Source organism: Simochromis diagramma, unplaced genomic scaffold, assembly GCF_900408965.1.
Source record: "Simochromis diagramma unplaced genomic scaffold, fSimDia1.1 OVJJ01000501.1, whole genome shotgun sequence".
NCBI classification, from domain to species: Eukaryota; Metazoa; Chordata; class Actinopteri; order Cichliformes; family Cichlidae; genus Simochromis; species Simochromis diagramma.
In genome coordinates, this window is record NW_024387320.1 from 1,538,883 (window position 1) to 1,561,168 (window position 22,286).

General features: G+C 43.7%; 1 protein-coding gene across 1 annotated transcript; it reads left to right on the plus strand.

Moving 5' to 3' along the window:
- The first annotated feature begins 457 nt into the window (after window positions 1-457).
- On the plus strand, window positions 458-12,408 carry si:dkey-229b18.3. The gene is made up of 8 exons (XM_040005624.1): window positions 458-792; window positions 1,434-1,784; window positions 2,173-2,240; window positions 2,514-2,742; window positions 6,929-8,916; window positions 9,127-9,345; window positions 10,965-11,105; window positions 11,357-12,408. The coding sequence occupies exons 1-7, from the start codon at window positions 741-743 to the stop codon at window positions 11,067-11,069; spliced, it is 3,012 nt and encodes a 1,003-aa protein (XP_039861558.1). The 5' UTR covers window positions 458-740; the 3' UTR covers window positions 11,070-11,105; window positions 11,357-12,408.
- Window positions 12,409-22,286: the final 9,878 nt, after the last annotated feature.

Sequence of the window (22,286 nt, forward strand, 5' to 3'; positions counted from 1 at the left end):
GATGTTGTCATCAAAATTTAGTAATAAACATGTTTTGGACATGGGCCTGGTTGATGTATTTTATTGTTATTTAATTTTTACATTTTATTAAAGTCTGGAAATGTAACCCAAACGTTTACAAAATTAATATGCGGATACAATATTTGTAACAGACACTGAGGTGATGAAATGTGGCTAACGTTTTGAAATGTGAGTAAATCTGTTGTAGCTGTAACTTATTCTGGGGAGGGAAATATTGAACAGTCGCCACATGAAACAGTGTGTATTCCGTTAATGGATACGACACATTGGCTATATCGTGTTTCACTTGTGTTTGCAGCAAGTGAAGCAAATACTGGTACACTGGAATCGTGAGCGAACAACCTAGCTTACTGCAAATGGAAGAAAACTGGCTGTTTGAGTGACAGCCGCAGCAGCCAATCGCAATTGGCTCGGGCGAAGCTCTTTAAAGCTTCTGCTAATAGCCTTTGTGTGAAGGCGGGGAGCACTTCGCTCGGTTAGTCTGCTGATTAGCAACAAACAGAAGGTTACGAGTTTGAAAAATTGGACTGTTTGACTACTAGAGCGGCGTTGTGGCGGCTGAAGGGGGGTGAACTATGTCGGGTGTCTGACCGGAGCTTGTTGGCTCGCTTTTGAAGGGGTCCGGCGGTGATTATTGCAACATTTTCGAGCTGGTCGGGGCGACCAGCCTCGCTTTTAGGTCGTCCAAGTCGCGATGCTGAGCTGATAGCTGCGTCATCATGTTGCTTCCGACTCGAGTTGGCGAAAAGAAATCACAAGTTAACGCCAGAGGTGAGGCTGCCCGCCGTCATCCACCCCCAGAGGCCACTCCCGACCTCTGAGACAGATGGAAGACGGACTGCCGGCGAGGGGTTGACGGTGAAGCCTGTTTACGCGGTCGTTGTGGTGACTTTACATCACTTGGCTTGGCGTTGTTGGCGCGATACTCTCCTGGGTTATTATCCACATTTGGAGGGATATTAAAAAAGAACCTGGTTGCCCGACAGTCGAAACCGAGAAATTGCTAAGAAATTTGACCAAACGTGTCCCAAGGAGGAAGTGTAACTATTGCATATTTAGGGATGTTTGGATAGAGAGAAGTGATGCTCTCATTGACAGCAAGGATACAAAGCAGGGGCAGGGAAATGCGGCTGATTCCCGTCTGACTTTTCTTCTGCTTTTCAAGCCACAATGAGAGGCGCTAGTTATTGAGAATTTACTCTGTGTGGTGCACTACATTGTGTCAGACTTTTCAGCTGCGTGTTTTCGTGCCTCTGTCGTCCTTTATCGCCTCATCCACGTGGACTTCGTTTCAGGTCGTTGGGTAAAGTTTCGTAAGAGGGCGATCCAGAAAGGTGGTGGTGGGGGTAGTCCTTCTGAGACTACAAAGTTGTATCTTTTTATTGGAATATAAATCCTCTTTTTTTTTTAAGAAAAAATGGCTTGTGACTGTTCTCACACCAACGCCCAATACGAAAACGCAGAGACGTGTTGCCCGTCCAAGCCCTGGTCGGATGGAGATAGAAAGCAATCCCGGCAGAAGGAGTCAGCGGGGTGCTCAAGTGGGCGTGGGTCCACCGCACGGTGGTCCCCCAACTTTGAGGTGATAGACGGGCTGCTGTATCGAAAGAAACTGGAAAGGGGCTTCATCAACTACCGGGAGGTTTTGAATGAGGACCGAAGACATGAGGCAATCTCCACTTTCCACATAAGGCGACCGGGCCAACGCCACCTCTCACTGGAAGAGACCTACAAATGCGTGGCTGAAAACTACTGGTGGGAAGGTATGAACATCACTTTTGTCTTCTAAGTGTCTTGGTAAAGCATGCGAGTCATGTGTAGACTGCTACAAATGCATATTAATCTTATAACTGCCTACTAATGATGTTATCTATACACCAGCAGAGATTTAAGCATTCTAATTGTAAGTGTAGGGATACTTGAAACGGACTCACATATGCACAAGTGGTTGAATCAGTCAAAGATTGTGAGACTTATTCAGACATGAACAATAGGTGTTAATCACACCCCTTGCTGTTCTTTTTGGTGAGGCATTACCAAGTGTCGAGACAGTTGTGACACCTTTAAAACGATTAGCCCGCTCCAGCCCAAAATCTTTGCTGTCTTTTGTTACCTCATGTTCTGATGTTTGAACAACTGCTTTCTTCACAGGGATGTACTTCGAGATCAGAGACTTTGTCCTCAGCTGTCCAGAGTGTCAGCACAACAAGAAATCGGAGGTGAGTGTACACTGGAGTTTATGAACTGACAGCAAACGCTATCCCGGAGCCTTGTTTCTTCTCATCAAACTTTAAGCGCCTCTTCAATTTTATGGAGACGGCCTTCTTTTTCGGCATCTCACACATTTTAATTCACACCTTCTAACTCATTCCCACTTACTCTCACGCTTGTCTCCTGGAAGTGCTTTCTCACACACACACACACAGCATACAACATACTCCCATAATAAAGTATTTCGATCTGTCTTTTTCGTTTTTGTCTGTGCCTCATAGGAGCCGGGTGGCAGAGGATGTGTCACAAAGACAGTAGTGTCACACAGCTCCGACATGCTGAGCAAGCTGAGGAGTCAGCGTGAGGCAGGCCTGTTCTGTGACATTACCCTGCGGACGAGCGGGCGTTCCTTCTTAGCGCACAGAGCCGTCCTGGCAGCCGTCAGTGATCACTTTCAGGAGATCTTCACGGAAATGGACTCGAGCATGAAGGCAGACATAGATCTCACAGGTAAGAGTGGACACCTGGGTGCCACATCTCTCTACTTGAGCTGTTTTTTGGGTAGGTGGTTGAAGGCAGACCAAAATACCTTACCGAGCCTGATCCTTCTCCTCACATCGGTCACTCAGCCCCCACAGGTGTCAAAACTTCAGTGTGAATATTTCTGGTCTAAATGCCTGAAAAATTGTTTAGTTCAATTTAATTAATATAGCACCAGATCACAACAGCAGTCGCCTCAAGGCATTGTATACTTTAAGGTAAAAACCCTACAGTCACACAGAGGAAAAAATCGGATGACGTTCTATGAGCAAGCACTTGGCGACAGTGGAAAGGAAAAACTCCCTTTTAACAAGATCGCTCTTGCGGAACTAGGTTAGAGAGGACCTTGACTGGTTGGGGGTGAGCGTACAGTACACATTATATGTGTATTATATATGTTTAATCTATTCTCTTTACATAGAAAAGCACTTTTTGAAACAACCTCTGCCTTGCCCCTTTTGGATAGATAAAGTCCACTACTGTTTAAAAAAAAAAAAAAAAAAAAGTTTTACTATATATAAACTAGAGATGGACCGATCCGATATTGGGTATCGGTCCGATACTGACCTAAATTACTGGATCTGATATCGGAGAGAATTTAAAAAAGGTAATCCGATCCATTAAATATCAAAAAAGCACCTCACAAAACTTGCGACATGGCGTAACTCGGCTCATAATCTTTGCACATCGGAGCAAAATGCGTCACATGATAGAGCGGCTGTGGCGTGCAAGACCTGTCGGCGGTCTGGTTGAGTATTTGTAGCCTCGCGACCAAACCGGCATTTCATCTCCGAGAAAGTTATCCCCGAGAGAAGTAAAGCAAGTGTGTAAATTCATCTCTGAGTGTTTGTAAAGCATTCCAGTGTTAAGCTTAACAACCGATATATGGAGCGACTGCCTCTTCTCTCCCCCTCCCTCTCCTGCTGCTACTTCAATGATGAAACTGATTAATGATCAGCTGATCGGCTTTTCTGTCGCGAGTCTGTCTCTCTTGTTTGTTTATCGCCAACTTCGCGCCAGAAAGAGGAAACCAGCAGCTGAACAACAGCAGCACATTTAAGCTTGATAAGCTGTTGTTAGAATTTATTTAATATTACTTTCTAAACCAGGATCTTTTTCTACGTAGCTGACGGCTGGTAACTGTGCAGGGGCGGATCTAGCAAAGTTTAGCCAATTGGGGCGATAGGGCATGAACAGGGAAAAGGGGGCACAAAGACATACTTTTCTTTCTTATTCTCATTTAAAATGTCTAGCTTTTAATAATTAATTATCTGAATCTTACACCCAAAGTTTTAATCTGATGTAAAATGTATAGAAGTCCATTACTGTATATAGTAACTATTAAGTCTAATATACCCTAGTAAGCTATAGTACTTTTTCTTTTGGGAAGATACCATCTGTGCAGTCTGCAATTCTGTTGAAGAAAGATGTTGAATCTATTTAATTATTCTTGAAAAATAATTTATTTCTGTGCATTTTTTTTCACACTGCATCAAATTAAAGTTGATTACGTCAATTAAGCATCATGAGGTGGGGGGTGGTTCCCTATTTTTTTTTTTTTTTTTTTTTTTTTTTTTGCTGGGAGTTTGGAACCCTATTAGTTAGGTTGCTTACTCTTTAAAAATACCAGAATAGGGAGGATAGACTAGGTTTAAGTTTATTAGATTGATCAGTTTTGCTGAACTATGAAATATTTTGGGTGCAGTGTATTTTTTGCATACAGGTATAAGAGAATAGTTTTATTTTTTTTAAACTTGAGTTTGAACCTATACAAAATGCAGCAAAATATTAAAAAAACAGTTTTATTTATTAAAAAACACACTATATCGGATTCATATTGGTATCGGCCGATATCCAAATTTATGATATCGGTATCGGACATAAAAAAAAAGTGGTATCGTGCCATCTCTAATATAAACATATACAAAAATTCAAAAGCTACATGCTTGTATAAGATCAACTGTGATAAAATATTTGTCTAATTTAAGAGATTCCTGAATGTTGTTCCACCATTAAGAGACAAAATGGACATGTAGTTTTTTCCACTTCCCACAGGGATATCAATGGATTCCTGTGAAAAATCTAAACTCGTGTTTCAAAGCTATTCATGTGAGCATAAGTAACAAGGTACTTTGTTAAGGATGGCTTGGAGATAAAAGAGAAAACAGACTTGTTCCCTTTGAGTGTTAAGTTTTAGCCATTATACCACTTATTTCAAAATGATGGTTGCTGAAACTGTCCCCAGTAATACTTGAAAGGGAGAACTGTGAGCATGAAGGGGCTTGAGAGTATTGGCAGTTACATAACAGGAGCTGCATCCAAAAACAAATTTGTGGCACTTTCACTCCTCCTTCGTGCAGCAAATGGTCAGGTTTATGGAGCACTAAGTATAATTAGGGTTTGGACTTATCCTGTTCATTTATTTAATAGTTAACTACCAATCTGAGACCGTTTTGACTGCAGCACAATGAATGATTTCCAAGAAAGGCTCTCAGAAAAGTGCGTGTTTGTCTGAACTCGTCACATCTCCCAGATTTTTGCCTCACTTTTGAATGCTGGCATTAAGAAATGGCGTAAATACTTCTAGCTTGTGATATGGTCGAGCTGCAGACTGTATATTTTGTTTCAATTTTAGGATAACCCAACCCTTATTTCCATCATCCATAAATCTACACATTACTAAATTAAATGTTTGTTTCTTTTTCCCTTTAAAACATCAGATAATGCTAAAAATGTCCATTATAATTTGTGTGTTCTAGACAACTTTCCCATTGTTCATTTTTCCTCTTTTTTTACATGACTAATTGTCCAAAATCTAAAAGATTTTTTTTATTCATTTTCATGAAAATTAATGCACCCATTTGAGAAGATTGTACCAGCCGACTTTTGCTCGCCAGTCATTATTTAGTAATCAGAACACTGACTGTCTTTCAAGAAAATGCTAAATACAATGTTGCAGCTCCAGTCAGTAATAAACTTAATAAACTGCAGTCAACATTGTCCCTTTATTGCCCTGTTGACAATAATTCCAGGTTAGAACAAACAGTAGAGTCATTTATAATTCTGAGTGATTTATTACACAGATTTTAATGAATACACATTTATTAAGAGACTGAATGCAAATAATGCAAACTCCTGACATTGGGTAAGAAAATTAACGTCTTATCATTGCTCAAACAATGGTGTGAAGGAAACTTAAGATGTAATCATATCATCCAGTTTAGGCAGAGAAGGCTGATTCAGAGGTCTTTGTGATGACATTTGGCATTTTGTGAAGACGTAATCACTCTAAAAATTCAGACTTAGGCTACATCCACACGTACCCGGGTATTTTTGAAAACGCAGATTTTTCTATGCATTTGCACCTTTCGTCCACACGTAAACTGCGTTTTCGGTCACTGAAAACAGAGATTTTTAAAAACTCCGGCCAGGGTGGATATTTTTGAAAACTCCGTTTTTTCATTTACGTGTGGACGAGAAAAACGGAGATAACACAGCGTCAAAGGTGTGCGCCTTTTTTGACGTCACACTGTGCGCCACGTTATTGTTTCGGTGAAATGAATTTCTACAACACTGTTACTGTTAATTGTACTCTCTGCAGTGTTTAAATGCTTACATATACACACACAGTTACTGTCCCTCCACACAGACGACTCGGTTCTGCTTCTATGCCCCAGCTTTGTTTACTTTTTCCCACCGAGGCTTCTAGACTTCTGATTGGCCAACATTTCTACACGGTTAGGAATATAGCGCCACCTGTTGCTTTGGCATGTTCCTAGCAGCGTTTTCCTTCATTTCTGCGTTTACGTGTGGACAGGATTATTTTTTAAAACGAAAACGGAAAATCTCCGTTTTCAAAAATACCCGTGTACGTGTGGACGTAACCTTAGAGAATCTGGTCCTTAAAATGGGATTTGGCTGTTGTCTGTGTTATCTTTTACTTATCTTTGATGTGTGTTCTTACATGAGAGCAGAAGTGTCCATGATTAAAGGAGTTGTTAATTTGTCGTCTTGTTTCAACTGTCATGTTTACACTTTGCTCCCTCTTGGAGTGCTCTCCCTCTGATCTTCTGTTTACACCAAATTGCTTTCATCTCCCTCTTCTCACCCTCTGATTGACCAGTGATCTAATTAAAGGCTCCTTTTAACCCCCCAGGTTTCAGTGAGGACAGCCTTCTCTCTCTGCTGGATTTCTCCTATTCCTCCACTCTGTGTGTTCGCCGTGAGGATCTACCTGAAGTCATTGCCATGGCCCGCCACCTGGGCATGTGGCTTGCAGTGGAAGCCTGCTCTGCCCTCATTAAAGAGCAGGAACAGCAACTTCATCCAAACTCAGCCTATGCTGGTTCGTGCCGTGAGCGTCATCACCACCAGAGGGAAAGCAAAAGGAAAAGGGTTTTGGGATTAGAGAACAATGTGAACGCCGCCTTCAGTCTAACACTGGATGCATCAGACGAGTCTTTTGAAGGAAGTCCCAGCCGCAATTTACGCAGAATGCCAAAATCCCAAAACGGCCACCCTCTAAGTCCCTCACACAGGATGAAGCTCATGGACTTTAAATCGCCCTCTTCAAAAAAGGCCTCCACACCTCGAAATGCCACATCTACCCCACAGTCACAGAGTTACTCACCCGTATCCCCATCGAACACCCGTCTGCTCCGCTCCACTCCTGGAGCTGCCAAGCAGGTTCAGAGATTGCTGCCAATGTCGGAGACCTCTCAAAAAAACAAAAAATCTCATCCCATCTCCCAGCTTTCCTGCTCATCTAGATTGAGACCTGGCATGGTGTGCAGCCCTGTGAGGGTTAAGCAGGAAGTTGAGGAGGTTGGCGAGGATGAAGAGGATTATGCCAGAGCACAGGAAAAGTACAAGTTGATGAATGTTCTGGGGTTACAAAGGACTTCTCTCCTCCCCAGACCAGAAGATCTTATTGGCTGGAGACAAAAGAAGCGACTAAGAAAGCTGAAGGCCAACAACTATTCACTCACCAAGCGCCGGAAACCCCGTTCACCGTCCCCAGGACTATCATATGGGGATGTGACTCTGGCGTTTCCCCTCTGCAACCCTGTTAACACTCACCTCCTCCATAAGCCTGTGAAGACCAAACCTGCTGCAGCAGCTAGCACAGAGAAGATTACAGCTAAGAGGCCAAAAACCACTCGGAAGCGTGTTCCTCCCAGTGACAGGAGCATGCGAAGTAAAGGGGTGTTACCTGACATGTTCCAGCCTATATCCAGGGTTGCCTTTGGGGGGAGGCAACTGAGACAATCCGTAAGGAAGGGTGACAGTTCCCACCTTCATTCTCAGCAGCCTCTGCGACGTGGCTCGAATAAAAAGCTAGTCAGAAACAAAGTCAGGATCAAATCAGAACCAGCTGAATACGCTCTCTCAGGTCTCCGATTTTCATCAAACAATTACTGCGGCCACACACCCCACAAATCTTTACCTTCACAGAAGATACAGGCTAGAAATAAGGTCGCTGTTGAGACAGTCAGAACACTGCGATACAACAGCAGCCGTCCTGCAGCAAAGGCTAAACTCAGACGGGGCTCCACGAAGGAGGCGAAGAAGGTGAGGTGTAATGCCAGAGAAGAGGGAAGAAAGGTGGGAAGCCAGGGGCTAAGAGGGACCATGGACACTAGACCAAAAGTGAAGGAAAATAAACCTGATGGGCTCCAGTTTTCAGAGCAAGCACCTCCACCGTCCATCTACGACCACCCTCTTTATAAAGTCATCAAAGAGGAACCAGCAGAACCTGTGCCAGTTGGAGCTTTCCCTGATCCTCCCTCACCAGACCTGGGTAAACGCCAGAGCAAGCCCCCCATCAAGTTACTGGACTCTGGCTTTCTGTTTAGCTTCTGCCGGCCAGCAGGGGGGCCCATGTCCGGACTGAAGAAAGAGGAGGAGAGTGTTGATATCTGCTTAACACGCTCTGTGTCACAAGTTGGAGAGAAATTTGAAGCAGAAGAGTTACCCCACAGGACTCTGAGAGCCAGAGGGCCACCCATCCTGCCGGTGGTGAAGAGGGAGAGAGAGGAGAGGAAAGTGACCCAAGTTAAGGGCCGTAGACCCAGGCCCAACCCTCAAAACACTTTACCTCTAGCCAGGTGTGCTAGGTCAAAACCTGCAGGGACCATGCCAAAGGTAAAAATAAATAAATAAATAAAATACCAAGTAGCAAACTATAGTGATGATTATGATCTCATGCTTGCTTTTATATCTAATTTTATAACTGTACAGTCTTTGTTTGAAGCATCGCCTGTGGCGCCTAATCTTTTAAAAGCATTTAATCATTTCTATCTAAAAATGTGAATAAAACTCATTAACTAATAATTTTATTTTATTTTTCTCTAGCAACAAGGTAAGCTCCTCGCTCTGAGCAGTAGGAGCTGTGCCATGCTGGATGCTGTACGTCGGGCACGACTAAAGCAGCTCAGAGGGCCTCGTAGTCAGGCCCCTAAAGTTCCCAAAGCAGCCCACGCCTGTCTGCAGTGCTCAGCGTCCTACAAGGATTGTGATGCCCTAATTATGCATCGCCTTAGGCACATCGAGGGCAAGCACTGGCCATGTCTGGTAAGCACCAAGGAATTCAAATATTAGTTTTTCTGACAACATCATGTTTTAGTACCTGCTCGGCTCACTTAGAACCCCAGATGAGCAGATACTAAAAGAAAAAGTACCGGGTACTATAGCCCAATGGGAAAACACCGAAAACCGTGGCGAACCATGCCAAGTCGATCCGAGTTGGTACTAACAGAAAAGGGGCTTTAGTGACCTTTCACTGCATCTTTGGGACAGTACTACCTTGTGTCTAAGATCTTTTTCTCCTGCTGCTCTGCTCAGGGTGTTAGAAAGCATTGAGGTGATACTATTTTCATGTGGCATTTAGACAAAAACACAAGGTCTGTTACTTCTAGCTTTCTTTCTAATAGGCCAAGCACAGACTTTATTTTTAAACTTGCACTGGTGGCGACTTTGGTCAGAAGATTTAGCGAAGTTTGAGAGACCAGAAGTGTTGTTCTTAAAAACCTTACAACAAACATGAAACCATTCTGTCTGAATGAAACAGGGCTTCATATTAGTTTACTTGACCTCATTTGTAGTTTTAATTGCAAACCAAAAGAAAAATGGATGACTTTATATAGGCTGACAGTAATTTTAGCACCAAATATGCCCATGATGAGAAATTAAATGGTTGGTCAACAGTTTTCTACAGTTTTTGGTTTGAACAGCGTTTTCTTGAACTATAAGGTGAGTCAAAAAGAATCAAAGTAATGGACATGTTCACAAGTGCTCAATTAGGCCTTTACACTAGTACCTACTCAGGTCTGTTCGGCACAGCTCAACACAGCTTTCAGGGTTTTCCATTGGGTCACAGTACCTGGTACTTTTTTTTTTTTTTTTTTTTTTTTAGTACATACTCCTCAGGGGTTCCAAGTGATATGAGGCTATCCAAAATGTGACATCAACAGAGAGCATGCCATGGCTGGCCAGTGCCGTTACTCAATGAGTCATGATAGCATCTCTTTGTGAAAATCAAAACCACCATTTTTCAAACACAGCAACGAGGGAGAGAGCTGCTCAAAGAACAACACTGTGGTCCCAGAGTCTGACAAAAAGCCACAGACCGAGCAGCAGCTATACCATTGCCTCGAAGTCCTCTTTTGTTGTGGTGTTTGTGTTGCGTACAAATGACATCACAGGACTTTTGACTGGGTTGATTTAACGATGGTACTTGATTGTAATTGAAACTGAGTCAAGTTGAGGAGAGTCTAACTCATCCCATACTTCTGAAAGCATGTCTGGAGAAACTGTAGCCGCTGCTGTAATCCTACAAACACGTGAAACTTACAATTCTCCTCTTTATAACAGCGCATGTTTCGATTGTTACCAGTGAACGGCTGCGGAATAAAGGCACTTTGAAATTGGATCATTCTTTTTGTAGCTCAGAGCTATTTCTTTCTCAAATTTGGTGGAAGTGTTATCTAGTCACCAGCAATGCGCACATAAACGTATCAAAAAGGCAGTGGCCAGAATGACTCAGTTGCCATAGGTGTAGTTCTTGTCTAACAAAGTCTTTCCTGCTTTTTGGGTGGCATTGAGGCACTTGGGAGTTTTGTTAAATTGCAGCATCGCAGCTCTTTTCCAGTTATTTCTTTGTTATTAACACTTTCTATTCCCCTCTGCTGCAGCTCTGCAGTAAGACGTTCTTTCGACTAAGGAATGTACGGAATCACATCCGCACCCATGACCCCAAGTTGTATAAATGCCGGAGTTGCATTGCTGCTGGTTCATGAGGAAGCTGGAGGACCTGCTCATGCACTGAGACTAAGGTGAGTGGAAGCGACGCCTTAGAAAACTGAGCTACACATCAGTCAGTCGTCTTTCATAGTGCTGCCTGATGTGATTGATGAGTGGGGAAGATGAATGTTTAGTTGTCCTTTGCTCTTCACACTGCTCGCAGATGGGGAGGGGGGGGGGGCTATCAATACCCTTACAGTTCAGTATGATCATCTGCTCAATACCTGCATTGATTTTTCTTCAGTGTCTCGTCTGTTTCTTAACACTCGTGTTTATTTTCCAGGATGATGGCTGTCTGTGTCTCAACGCCAGGGAACGGGCCAGAGCCAGAGTCACATGATCGATCTGCAGCGTGTACATAATGCATCCACCACACACAAGCACAACGGCCTGTGGAAAGGCATAATTACTCGAGCTTCTAATCATTGCCGTTGCCAATGATTGCTAATGTTATTTAAATAACCAAACCAAGGTTGCTGTTCCTGTTTGCTTTTCCGTACATACAGAAGTTTAAACTTGAACATTACACTCAGGGGGCGGGGAATGTGATGCCACGTTATGAAGTGATTTAACATCACTTTTGTGTACAATATTGAAATATAAAGTGATTGTTATAACTATTACTTCTACTTAATGTCATCTTTATTTTTCTATGTATAGATTACATTTGGAGTGCACTTATATCATAGCTTATGTTGTAAACCTAAGAAGTAGTACTGAAATCGACGGTTTGGAGTTCAGAGCGGGAATACTTGAAGTGGTGCAAGTGCTGAAGGGAATACTTGAAGGTGGAGGTGGGATTTAGGAGTGAGCCTTTCCTTGAGGTGTTTCAGTGGGTCTTTTGTTTTTTGGTGTGAAAACTTTTAAATGACTTCACTAGTCTTTCCCTCCTTTTGTATTGATCTGCTAATCTTCACCTAGTCCCGGAGCCTGTGGTTTGACCCGGGGGGGGGTGTGCTGGGTGTGGTGAAACCACTGCATGTGTATTTCCAGGCCATTTGTAGTCGTCGTCCCCCCCCCCCCACACACCCACACCCCCGTCCCTTCATCTTTTCTAAGGCTGCCACTTTAAAAAAAAAAAGAAAAGGGAAAGTGTCTCGTTTTTAATGTGAATTTCTGAACTAGTAATCAACACAACTGTCATTACAGATGTTTTATTGATTGTTTTCTTCCACTTAAATCCAAGCTAAGACGCTCATCTTGTTCTACTTCAAATTCTACTGAGTAAATGCAATGTGTGCACATACAGAGATGTCTATGTTTCACAGATTGATTTTAGAAATAAATGAGCTGTCTCGCTATCTGTAAAGACTGAATAAATTTTTGCCTTTTGTATCCTTTTATTCCAATTTAAGTATATATATATCTGATATAGTACGCTTTTGTAAGTGACAAAAGATTCAAAACTGTATGCCTGGTACAGTTTCATGCCAAAATCTAAGCAGGAAACTTGACCTTAAAATTCAAGGAGACTTTTTTTGTTGAAGATTTAGTTAGCATCTAGAAAATGGTGTAGCTTTGTGCTTGTCTGTATTTTTGTATAAGGGACATAGTTCCTCATATCTCTCAAGGGAATTCCATTTGCCATTGTTCCACAATAACTCAAAAACAAGGAGAGATTGTGACCATATTTCACATTAGTTGTATAATGAATTTATTACTTTTTGATGCTCACCGGTTACATTTCTTCACTGCATATGACTCTGGACAGAGATTCATCTAACCTGCAACCTAACTGGTTGGCAGAGGCACTCGAACTACAAGGTACTAATTGGAATTTGTCATTTTAGTTTCAGTCCTTTTGGTAAATATTTGGTGATTATAATTAAGGAAGCTCGTGTCCACCACCGAGAAAGATAAAAGATTGCTCTCCAGAAGTCCACATTTCAATTTAAGTACAAAAGTTTCACTTAGAAGTTTGAGTCACTCATTTTAAATTTTGACTTGGCTATAAATAAGTTTCCATATGTAACAGTAGGTGTCACTTTTTAAAAAGAGGAAAAATCCAGGCCCAGCTTTCCTGTCTCACTCTTAAAATTTTCATAATTATTTGGGTTTAAAAAAAATTTTATTTTGATCCTCCTCAGTGTTTCAATCAGAAGATCTGACATTGCACAGTTTTCAGAATGCATATATGCATCGATAACTGATCTTGATTATGTGATAAATTACATTAGTCTGTACTTTTTCACTACTACAGGGAGTGCAGAATTATTAGGCAAATGAGTATTTTGTCCACATCATCCTCTTCATGCATGTTGTCTTACTCCAAGCTGTATAGGCTTGAAAGCCTACTACCAATTAAGCATATTAGGTGATGTGCATCTCTGTAATGAGAAGGGGTGTGGTCTAATGACATCAACACCCTATATCAGGTGTGCATAATTATTAGGCAACGTCCTTTCCTTTGGCAAAATGGGTCAAAAGAAGGACTTGACAGGCTCAGAAAAGTCAAAAATAGTGAGATATCTTGCAGAGGGATGCAGCAGTCTCAAAATTGCAAAGCTTCTGAAGCGTGATCATCGAACAATCAAGCGTTTCATTCAAAATAGTCAACAGGGTCGCAAGAAGCGTGTGGAAAAACCAAGGCGCAAAATAACTGCCCATGAACTGAGAAAAGTCAAGCGTGCAGCTGCCAAGATGCCACTTGCCACCAGTTTGGCCATATTTCAGAGCTGCAACATCACTGGAGTGCCCAAAAGCACAAGGTGTGCAATACTCAGAGACATGGCCAAGGTAAGAAAGGCTGAAAGACGACCACCACTGAACAAGACACACAAGCTGAAACGTCAAGACTGGGCCAAGAAATATCTCAAGACTGGTTTTTCTAAGGTTTTATGGACTGATGAAATGAGAGTGAGTCTTGATGGGCCAGATGGATGGGCCCGTGGCTGGATTGGTAAAGGGCAGAGAGCTCCAGTCCGACTCAGACGCCAGCAAGGTGGAGGTGGAGTACTGGTTTGGGCTGGTATCATCAAAGATGAGCTTGTGGGGCCTTTTCGGGTCGAGGATGGAGTCAAGCTCAACTCCCAGTCCTACTGCCAGTTTCTGGAAGACACCTTCTTCAAGCAGTGGTACAGGAAGAAGTCTGCATCCTTCAAGAAAAACATGATTTTCATGCAGGACAATGCTCCATCACACGCGTCCAAGTACTCCACAGCGTGGCTGGCAAGAAAGGGTATAAAAGAAGAAAAACTAATGACATGGCCTCCTTGTTCACCTGATCTGAACCCCATTGAGAACCTGTGGTCCATCATCAAATGTGAGATTTACAAGGAGGGAAAACAGTACACCTCTCTGAACAGTGTCTGGGAGGCTGTGGTTGCTGCTGCACGCAATGTTGATGGTGAACAGATCAAAACACTGACAGAATCCATGGATGGCAGGCTTTTGAGTGTCCTTGCAAAGAAAGGTGGCTATATTGGTCGCTGATTTGTTTTTGTTTTGTTTTTGAATGTCAGAAATGTATATTTGTGAATGTGGAGATGTTATATTGGTTTCACTGGTAAAAATAAATAATTGAAATGGGTATATATTTGTTTTTTGTTGAGTTGCCTAATAATTATGCACAGTAATAGTCACCTGCACACACAGCTATCCCCCTAAAATAGCTAAAACTAAAAACAAACTAAAAACTACTTTCAAAAACATTCAGCTTTGATATTAATGAGTTTTTTGGGTTCATTGAGAACATGGTTGTTGTTCAATAATAAAATTATTCCTCAAAAATACAACTTGCCTAATAATTCTGCACTCCCTGTATAATGCAAAGTGTAAGTAATTTGACTCTATAGGATTTTTCCTCTGGAAAAAGAAATTTTGAAAAATTTCTTTGTTAAAGCAGCTGAAATGATGTTCTTGTGCATAATGGTGCAGAGGGTGGCCATTCATTATAGATGGATGGATGGATGGATAACAGTTTGCTCAGTGACCTCCTCTCCACCACAGCTTCAAACGTGCCCAAGTTGGACCCAGTTATAGACCCAGCCTTCCTAATCATTTCACACAGTCTACTGCTATCACCAGTTCGGATGCTTCTCCACCAGCAGCGTGTATGTGTGTATATATATATATATATATATATATATATATATACACACACTGAATAATCTCCGAACCTGTCCGTCTTTTTTTGGCATACAACCTCTGTGTTGGTCTGCCAGTTTAGGCTCTTGTAGATGCAGATTCACACATGCTCGTACTCCACCAAGCTCCAACGTAGATCATCTATGCTGCTAAGACAAGAAAATGTGTAAAGCTGTTAGAATTCGAATATTCTCATTAGCAACATCCATTTGAAACACAGTCTACAGACGTGGTTACAACCACAATCTTCTCTGTGGCCTTCCTCTTTTCCTCCTGCCTGGCACCTCCATATTCAGGATCCTTTTGTCCAGCATGTTTACTATACCAAAGCCCTGTCTCTCTAACTTTGTCTCCAAATTGCTCAAACTGAGCCGTCCCGCTCATCCATGATGTAAATCTGAACATCTACAACTCAGCATCCCACAAACAAGAAAAGGCTTAGAGCCGATCCATGGTCTAATTCCAACTCCACCTTGAACCCATCTATCACTTCACTGCTGTCTTGCTGTCCTCATACATGTCCTGCACCACCCTCACATACTTCTCTGCCACTATGGGCTTCCTTCTCCTAAATATTAAGGCTGATTGTTTTTCACATTTCTCAATTCCCAATCTAGCTTGAGTACAGCAGAGGGCACATTTTGAAGCATTTGCACAGGTGTTCCTGAGCAAACCACTGAAACTTGAACTGCCCTGCAGCTGACACGATGTAAGGGGGGGAAAGAGAAATTTTCACTGTAACAATTACATCTGATCAAACCAGACAAAGCACTCTGCATAAAGCATCACGTTTTAGACTTGTCTTTTACTCACAAAACACATTTGCGTGAATCAACAGGATATTTGCTGGAATATTTCACATAAATGCCATGGGAAATAATAATAAGAATATTTTTTAAGTAGAAACTTGGGCGCTTCATTAAAAAAACAGTACCCAAACCCGACACTAGATGGCAGCCTACCCTAGTGGATAACAATGCATGCTCAGTAACAATAAGACTACAATGCAAAATGGTTCCAGCAGAGCTCTGAAAACCTTCAGACATCTCCCAGTGTAGAGGGAAAATAAGAACGGTGTGATTATTTCGTGAAAAGACTTCATAAATATAGCAATTACCTTAATTTTCCTATAACTAATTATTCACACACACACACACACACAATAGGAGAGCATTACAGCGATTCCCGCGAAAACTGCAAATAAGGTTAAAAATTGTGGTTTTGAGTGAGACTCAACACTTTGCAGTTGGGAGTTAATTAAGCAAAGACGCTGAATAAAAGTACGTTGACCCCGCACTTCCATTAGCCTCGGTTCCCGGTGCAGCTTATTATAGTATAAAACTCCTGAGTGGCCTCACACTGCAGCATTATTCGGGGGCTTGGGTGTACTTTTTCAGACTCATAACCAACAGAGCTTACTTAGGTTACCCTTGCTTCACCGCCGACTGCATATGCGGGCTTATGTGAGTTTAGGGAGCCATGGAGAGTACGCCCAGGAACAGCTGACAATTTATGCTAGTGGGGCCCCCACATTCTCAGAGAGAGAGGGGGGAGTGAGGTGGGTAGGTGGGAGAGAAAGAGAGGGAAAGAGAAGAAGCTAGAGGAGGAGAGAGAGGGGGGGGGGAGAAAAGGAGGGGGGACCGAGAGGGCAAGAGGGGTGAGGAGTAAGGATGGTTGGGGCGCGAGAGAGGGGGGAGGAAAAAAAGGCGAAGGAGAGAGGGGGAAAAGGGAGGCTGTCTTGTTTGTAGCTTGTCAGCAATTGCTTGAGACAAGCTTCCCCTCCATGTGTGAAAGCTACTTGGCATGGAATGCTTGGACTGTACCAAGTGCTGGCAGGCTGGAGGGGGGAACAGAGGAACAGACCCGGATTGAGGAGCCAGTGTGTGGCTGAAGTAATCCTTCGGCAGTGTCGGCTCTTTGATGTTGTATCTTTTTGGATGTGTGTATGTGTGTGTGTGTATGAGCGTGTGCTTGGAGAAAGGAGGGAGGGAGTTGTGTGGGTGTGAATGGGGCTGGAGAGAGAGCGTTCTGTATGGATATGCGCTCTCTCTCCCCAGCAGCAACAAAAGAGAGGGAATGCTCCCCCCATCGCCGGCTCTCAAGAGAAAGAAAGAAAAAAAAAAAAGGAAAAGATGATGAAACCTGAAGTGGTCATGCAATGTGATTTGTGTGTGTGTGTGTGTGTGTGTGTTCATATAGGCACACAGACGTTATGTGCGGTTGCATATATGTGTGTGTGTGTGTGCATGTCACCGTGGATAGCTTCTCCAGTTTAATCTGTTTACTAACAATCTGCTTGAATCCTGTTTGTGCTGTTTATGTTTTTGTGTGTTTCGAACATCGTCTGTGAGTGGGTTTGTGCATGCACAATTGTCCCTGTGCCTCTTTCAGTGTGTTATGTGTTTTCTCCCCAGTAGAGGATGTTATTGTCTTAAGATTATGTTGGCGTGTGTATGTGCATGCACTGGGGGTCAACCTCCAGTAGCCTGTTGCTTTCTGCTGCTGACTGCTCTCTCAGCTTCCCATCAGGAGGAATGCAGACTGAGACGAATTCCTGCAGGATTCCTCATCTCTGGCTTCATTATTCCCACTGCCGCTGCTGAACAAACAAACACACACACATACAAAAAGAAGAAGAAGAATACACACAAGCACACACGTTTCTGCTATTTGCTGACCCAAACAGGAATGGGCTATCCCAAAACCGGGAACTGACTCCAGTCTTAATGATGAACCCAAAAAACTTGAACGGCTTTCTCCGCTTTCTTCCTGTACTTTCCTCCTTATCTCTTCTCCCACTTTTCCTTGCTCCTGGGCTTTCTCACATTCTCCTGATTGCATGGTCTGCTGTTGGTAGGCACACCATTTTTGCTTCCATACTCCTTCTTTCTATCTGTATGTGTGTGTGTGTGGAAAAGCAGTAAAGTTTGACAACGTCCAGTCAGCAGCAGAAAGCTACAGAGCTGTGTCCTCCGTGTTACACAAGGAACTGAAAGCTCCTCTCATCACTTCACCCCCACTCATCATCTGTTTCCAGGGCCCATGGTTTAGAAAAAAAGGGGAAAAAAGGAAGAGGCCAAGAAACTGGATGCAATTTTAAACGAATTAGGCCGTGAATAATTTTCATGATGTCAAAATGTATTGGGGTGAAGGCATTTATGTAATTGGAGCACTTGGTTCACTGCAGCTTAAGACAGGAAATTTTTTATTTAGATGGGAGCGCATGCAATCCTTAATGAACACACACACACACAAAATCAGTGGCTTACATGTTTAATTTGTGCACGTATGCACCAGAAAAACACCCACGCAAACACCTGAGTGATGTGGTGAATACACTCGGCTGTGCTGACCTCATTTACATGTCCTCTTGAGGAGGTGTACTGTAAAGGAGGGGACAAGGCAGAAGGAAGCATGGGTTGAGGGGAAAAGGAGAGAAAAAGAAAGAGAAGGAGAGGTCGGGAGGAAAGATGAGGGTGAGGAAACTAAGGCACGAAAGTAGGTGTGTTGAAAGGAGGGAACAGGAAAGGAGAAGAGGAGCAGAGACGAGGGGGGGGAGGAAGAAAAAAGTAAGAGAAGGAAGGTGGCGATGTTAAAAGAAGAAGCACTTTGCCATGTGAATATGTGGCAAAAAGGGGGACAGGAAACACTTGGATTTGAGGAGAGGAAATGATGAAAAGAAGAAGGTGTGAGATGTAAATATAAAGGGTGGGGGGATAGAAGGGGAGGGATCAGGAAATAAGGCAGGGAAAGAGGAAGCAGGTAAGGGCATTTATGGAGGAGTAAAAGATGGGGGGTAAAAGGATAGATGAAAGAGAGGGAAAGTTGAAAGGTAAAGGGGGTGGAGAAATGAATGAAGACTGTGGCCAAGGAAGGCAGGGATGGAGAGAGGGAGGGAGGGAGACTGGGAGAGGAGGGAGGGATAGAGGGAGGGAGCGAAGGGAAAGGGAGGAGGGTTGATCTCTGGGGTTTGAAGCACATTAGTATTCATGGGGAAGAGGAGGCCACAGACAGCAGAGAAACAGAGGGACCAGACTGAGAGCAGCATACCACACACATACACACACACACACATACACACACCCAACATAAACACACTCACACCACATCTAAGCAAGCACCCACACTTCTCTCTGTATACGTGCCTACACACAAACACCGTTTTATGTATTGCATGTTCTTCATTGGTACAGAGGTCCTAGCCACTCCTTGTGCTGATATGCAAACAGTATGCTAAAAGGCAGCAGAGACAACTGCGCTCCATCTATCCTAATATCTGCAGGTTGCGCACATTAACGTGGATACGGGCCCCCGGAAATCCTCCCAGGAGAAGCTTTAGCGGTCGAGGCCTGTGAAACCGCATTCACCCCCGCTGGCCTCGGATCGAATCCCGCCTCAGAAGCATCTCTCCTGTGTTTTCACCACTTTCCCCCTCCCTCCTTCTCGGTCTATGAAAGCAGAAGATACTAGTGGGCCGTGCATGACGTCTGTCTGCCTGTTTTTTCTTATTCTATTAATTTTTTTAAAAAGGAGATCTTAACGGCTACCGTGTACCTACAGACAACGAGAGGAAGTGAAAGCAGTGGAAGTGATTCATTTCACCATGGGAGAGAAGGGCCGGTCTGAGCTCTGGGGAGAAGGTGTAAGACAGAAAAGATTCCTATCGTGTTGGAGGCCACTTGCAAAACACCTCTGATGGTGGCAGGAGGAGAGCAGAGAGAGAGAGGAGGGGAGGAAAAAGTGGCAACACTCTCTGGGTGTTCTATTCTTAGTCTCACTCTCCTCAGACTTTGGATGTATATGTGTGTGTGTGCATGCGCGCATGTGTGGGTGGGCAGGTGGTGTACAGCTGACAGTTGATTTGCTGTGACACCAGACACACTGGCTGCCTTGGACTCCCATGGCCTAGATATCAGAGTCTCCTGGAAGCCCCCTCACACTCTGTTTCACACACACATTCTCTCTCACACACACGCACACACACTTAATCACATCCACACACTCATCTATGTCACTCTCTTTTCTTTCTTTTTCTCTTTGCCCCCCTACTCTCACTCTCTCATAGACCCACATATCACTTTCTGATTGGCAAGCAGGTGGTCTCTACTGAATGTCCTTAAGGGTTTGGGGAGAGGAGTGGGTGGCGGGTGTATGTGTGTGTTGGGGGGGGGGGAGCAGAAACTGGTAAAGAGAACGGCAAGGCAGCAGGCAAGACAAGTGAGAGAAGAAGAGGGGAGCTGGAGATGCGAGGAAGGAGAAATGGTGAGGGGAGGCAAAACAAGAGAGAAACAAATAGAGTGGGAAGCAGGGGGGGAGAAAGAGAGGGAAAGGAGTGATAAAGTGCAGGAGGCTGACAGATAGATAGAAAAGAAATAGAGAGATGGAGTGAGAGGAAAGAAAAGAGTGAGATCCCATCATGTAAACAGACCGAAGCACCGCATAGAGATGGAGGAGGCTGTTGCCATGGCGGCAGAGGCTGCATCCTTTTGTTAAAGATGTCACTCAGGGGGAATCAGGGCTAATGAGGAAGGACTTTGCGCCTGCGCGTGCACGTGTGCGCGCCCGAGTGTTTAGTCAATGTGTATCTGAGCAACACGGTCTGCTGGTATTCTCGGAGCTATAATGGTTTCACTTCAGGAAATAGAAAAAAATAGATAGTGGAAAATGCAGTTGAGAGCAGAGGGATGAGTGGAAAATTAAAAATAGAGGAGAAACGGAGTCAAGCAGGGGTTACACGGTCCGTGCAGAGAAATGTCAATGTCGTTGGTTAGAATGGCGCGAGGCGGTGAATTACAGATGAATGTAACTGTGCGCGTTTGTGTGTCAGACTGAACTCCATTGAGAATTAGGCGAGGGATGTGCGTTTGCGTGTGTGCGTGCGTGTCTGTGTGTGAGTTTTGGTGTGGCACTGTGCTGCGTAGGTGGTTTGTTCTCCGTGCTCTTCATCTCGCCGCAAATTAGTGAAGAATCAAAGGGAAACAGGTTTCATTTAATCCTACCCTCTCTGTCTCTCTCCATCTTCCTTTCTTTTTTCCTCTCTTTCACTCTCTTGTCTCTCTGTCCTCGGCAAACAGCCTTGAGCCTCCCACAGAGTGAATGCAGACATCTGCCTGCACTTTCTCTCTCTTTCTCTCTTTCTGTCTCTCCCTCTTTTCTTTTCTGTCTTAGAACCAATACACAAACACACACATACACGGAGCATTTGTTTCCCTGTCAGCTCCATCATCAAAGAGGGTGAGAGAGGTCTTTGCGCCATTCTTCCATTCTACTCCACTTCCCTCTCCTCACTTCTTTTTCCCCTTCTGTTCCTCTCTACCAGTTCCCCTCCTTTTTTTTTACCCCCCCGATCTTTCTCCCCCCATTTCTTCCTCTGCCTTTATAGACAGGGATAAATAATTTGATCTGGAGGGTTTTGAAATTCCACCACTCTGAGAGGCGTGACGTTAATCTTTTATTATCTGCTCTCTCATTCTTCCTCTCCCTTTCTTTTCCATTCCCTTTTCTCCTTATCTCTCCACCAGACCCTCCCACCCTCCCCTTTTCCCTTACGGTATCCCCCCCCCGCCACCAAGCCTGTCCTTGCAGTATTCTAATGATTCATATTTCACATCCACTGCCTTTTCATTTAGCCTGTCTACACCGCTTCAGGGACAGCTACTCACGATCTTAATTGACTGAGGAGATAGAGAGGCTGGGTAGGTGGCAGAGGTAGACCTGCCATCCAACCCCCCCACCGTATACAAACAAACACACACACACACACACACACACACACACACACACACACACACACACACACACACACACACACACACACACACACACATATATATGTATAAATGTGTGCATGTGTGAAAGTGAATCCAGAGAAAGATTTGTACACATACGCTCCCCAGCATCCTCGCATCAGAACAAAAACACATCAGTGCATGGGCACGCACGCAGATTTGCACACTGTGGTAATTAAGCTGTCGATTTTTCTTAGGGTCAGGGGAGTGACGCAGGAGAGCAGAGCAGAAATGATGATGTGAAGGAAAGGATGCTAAGATGAGGAGAAATGAGAGGACTCACTCCCTCCCTTTCTCACCTCTCTCTCGCTCGCTCTCTCTGCCCCTCTCCTCCTCTCT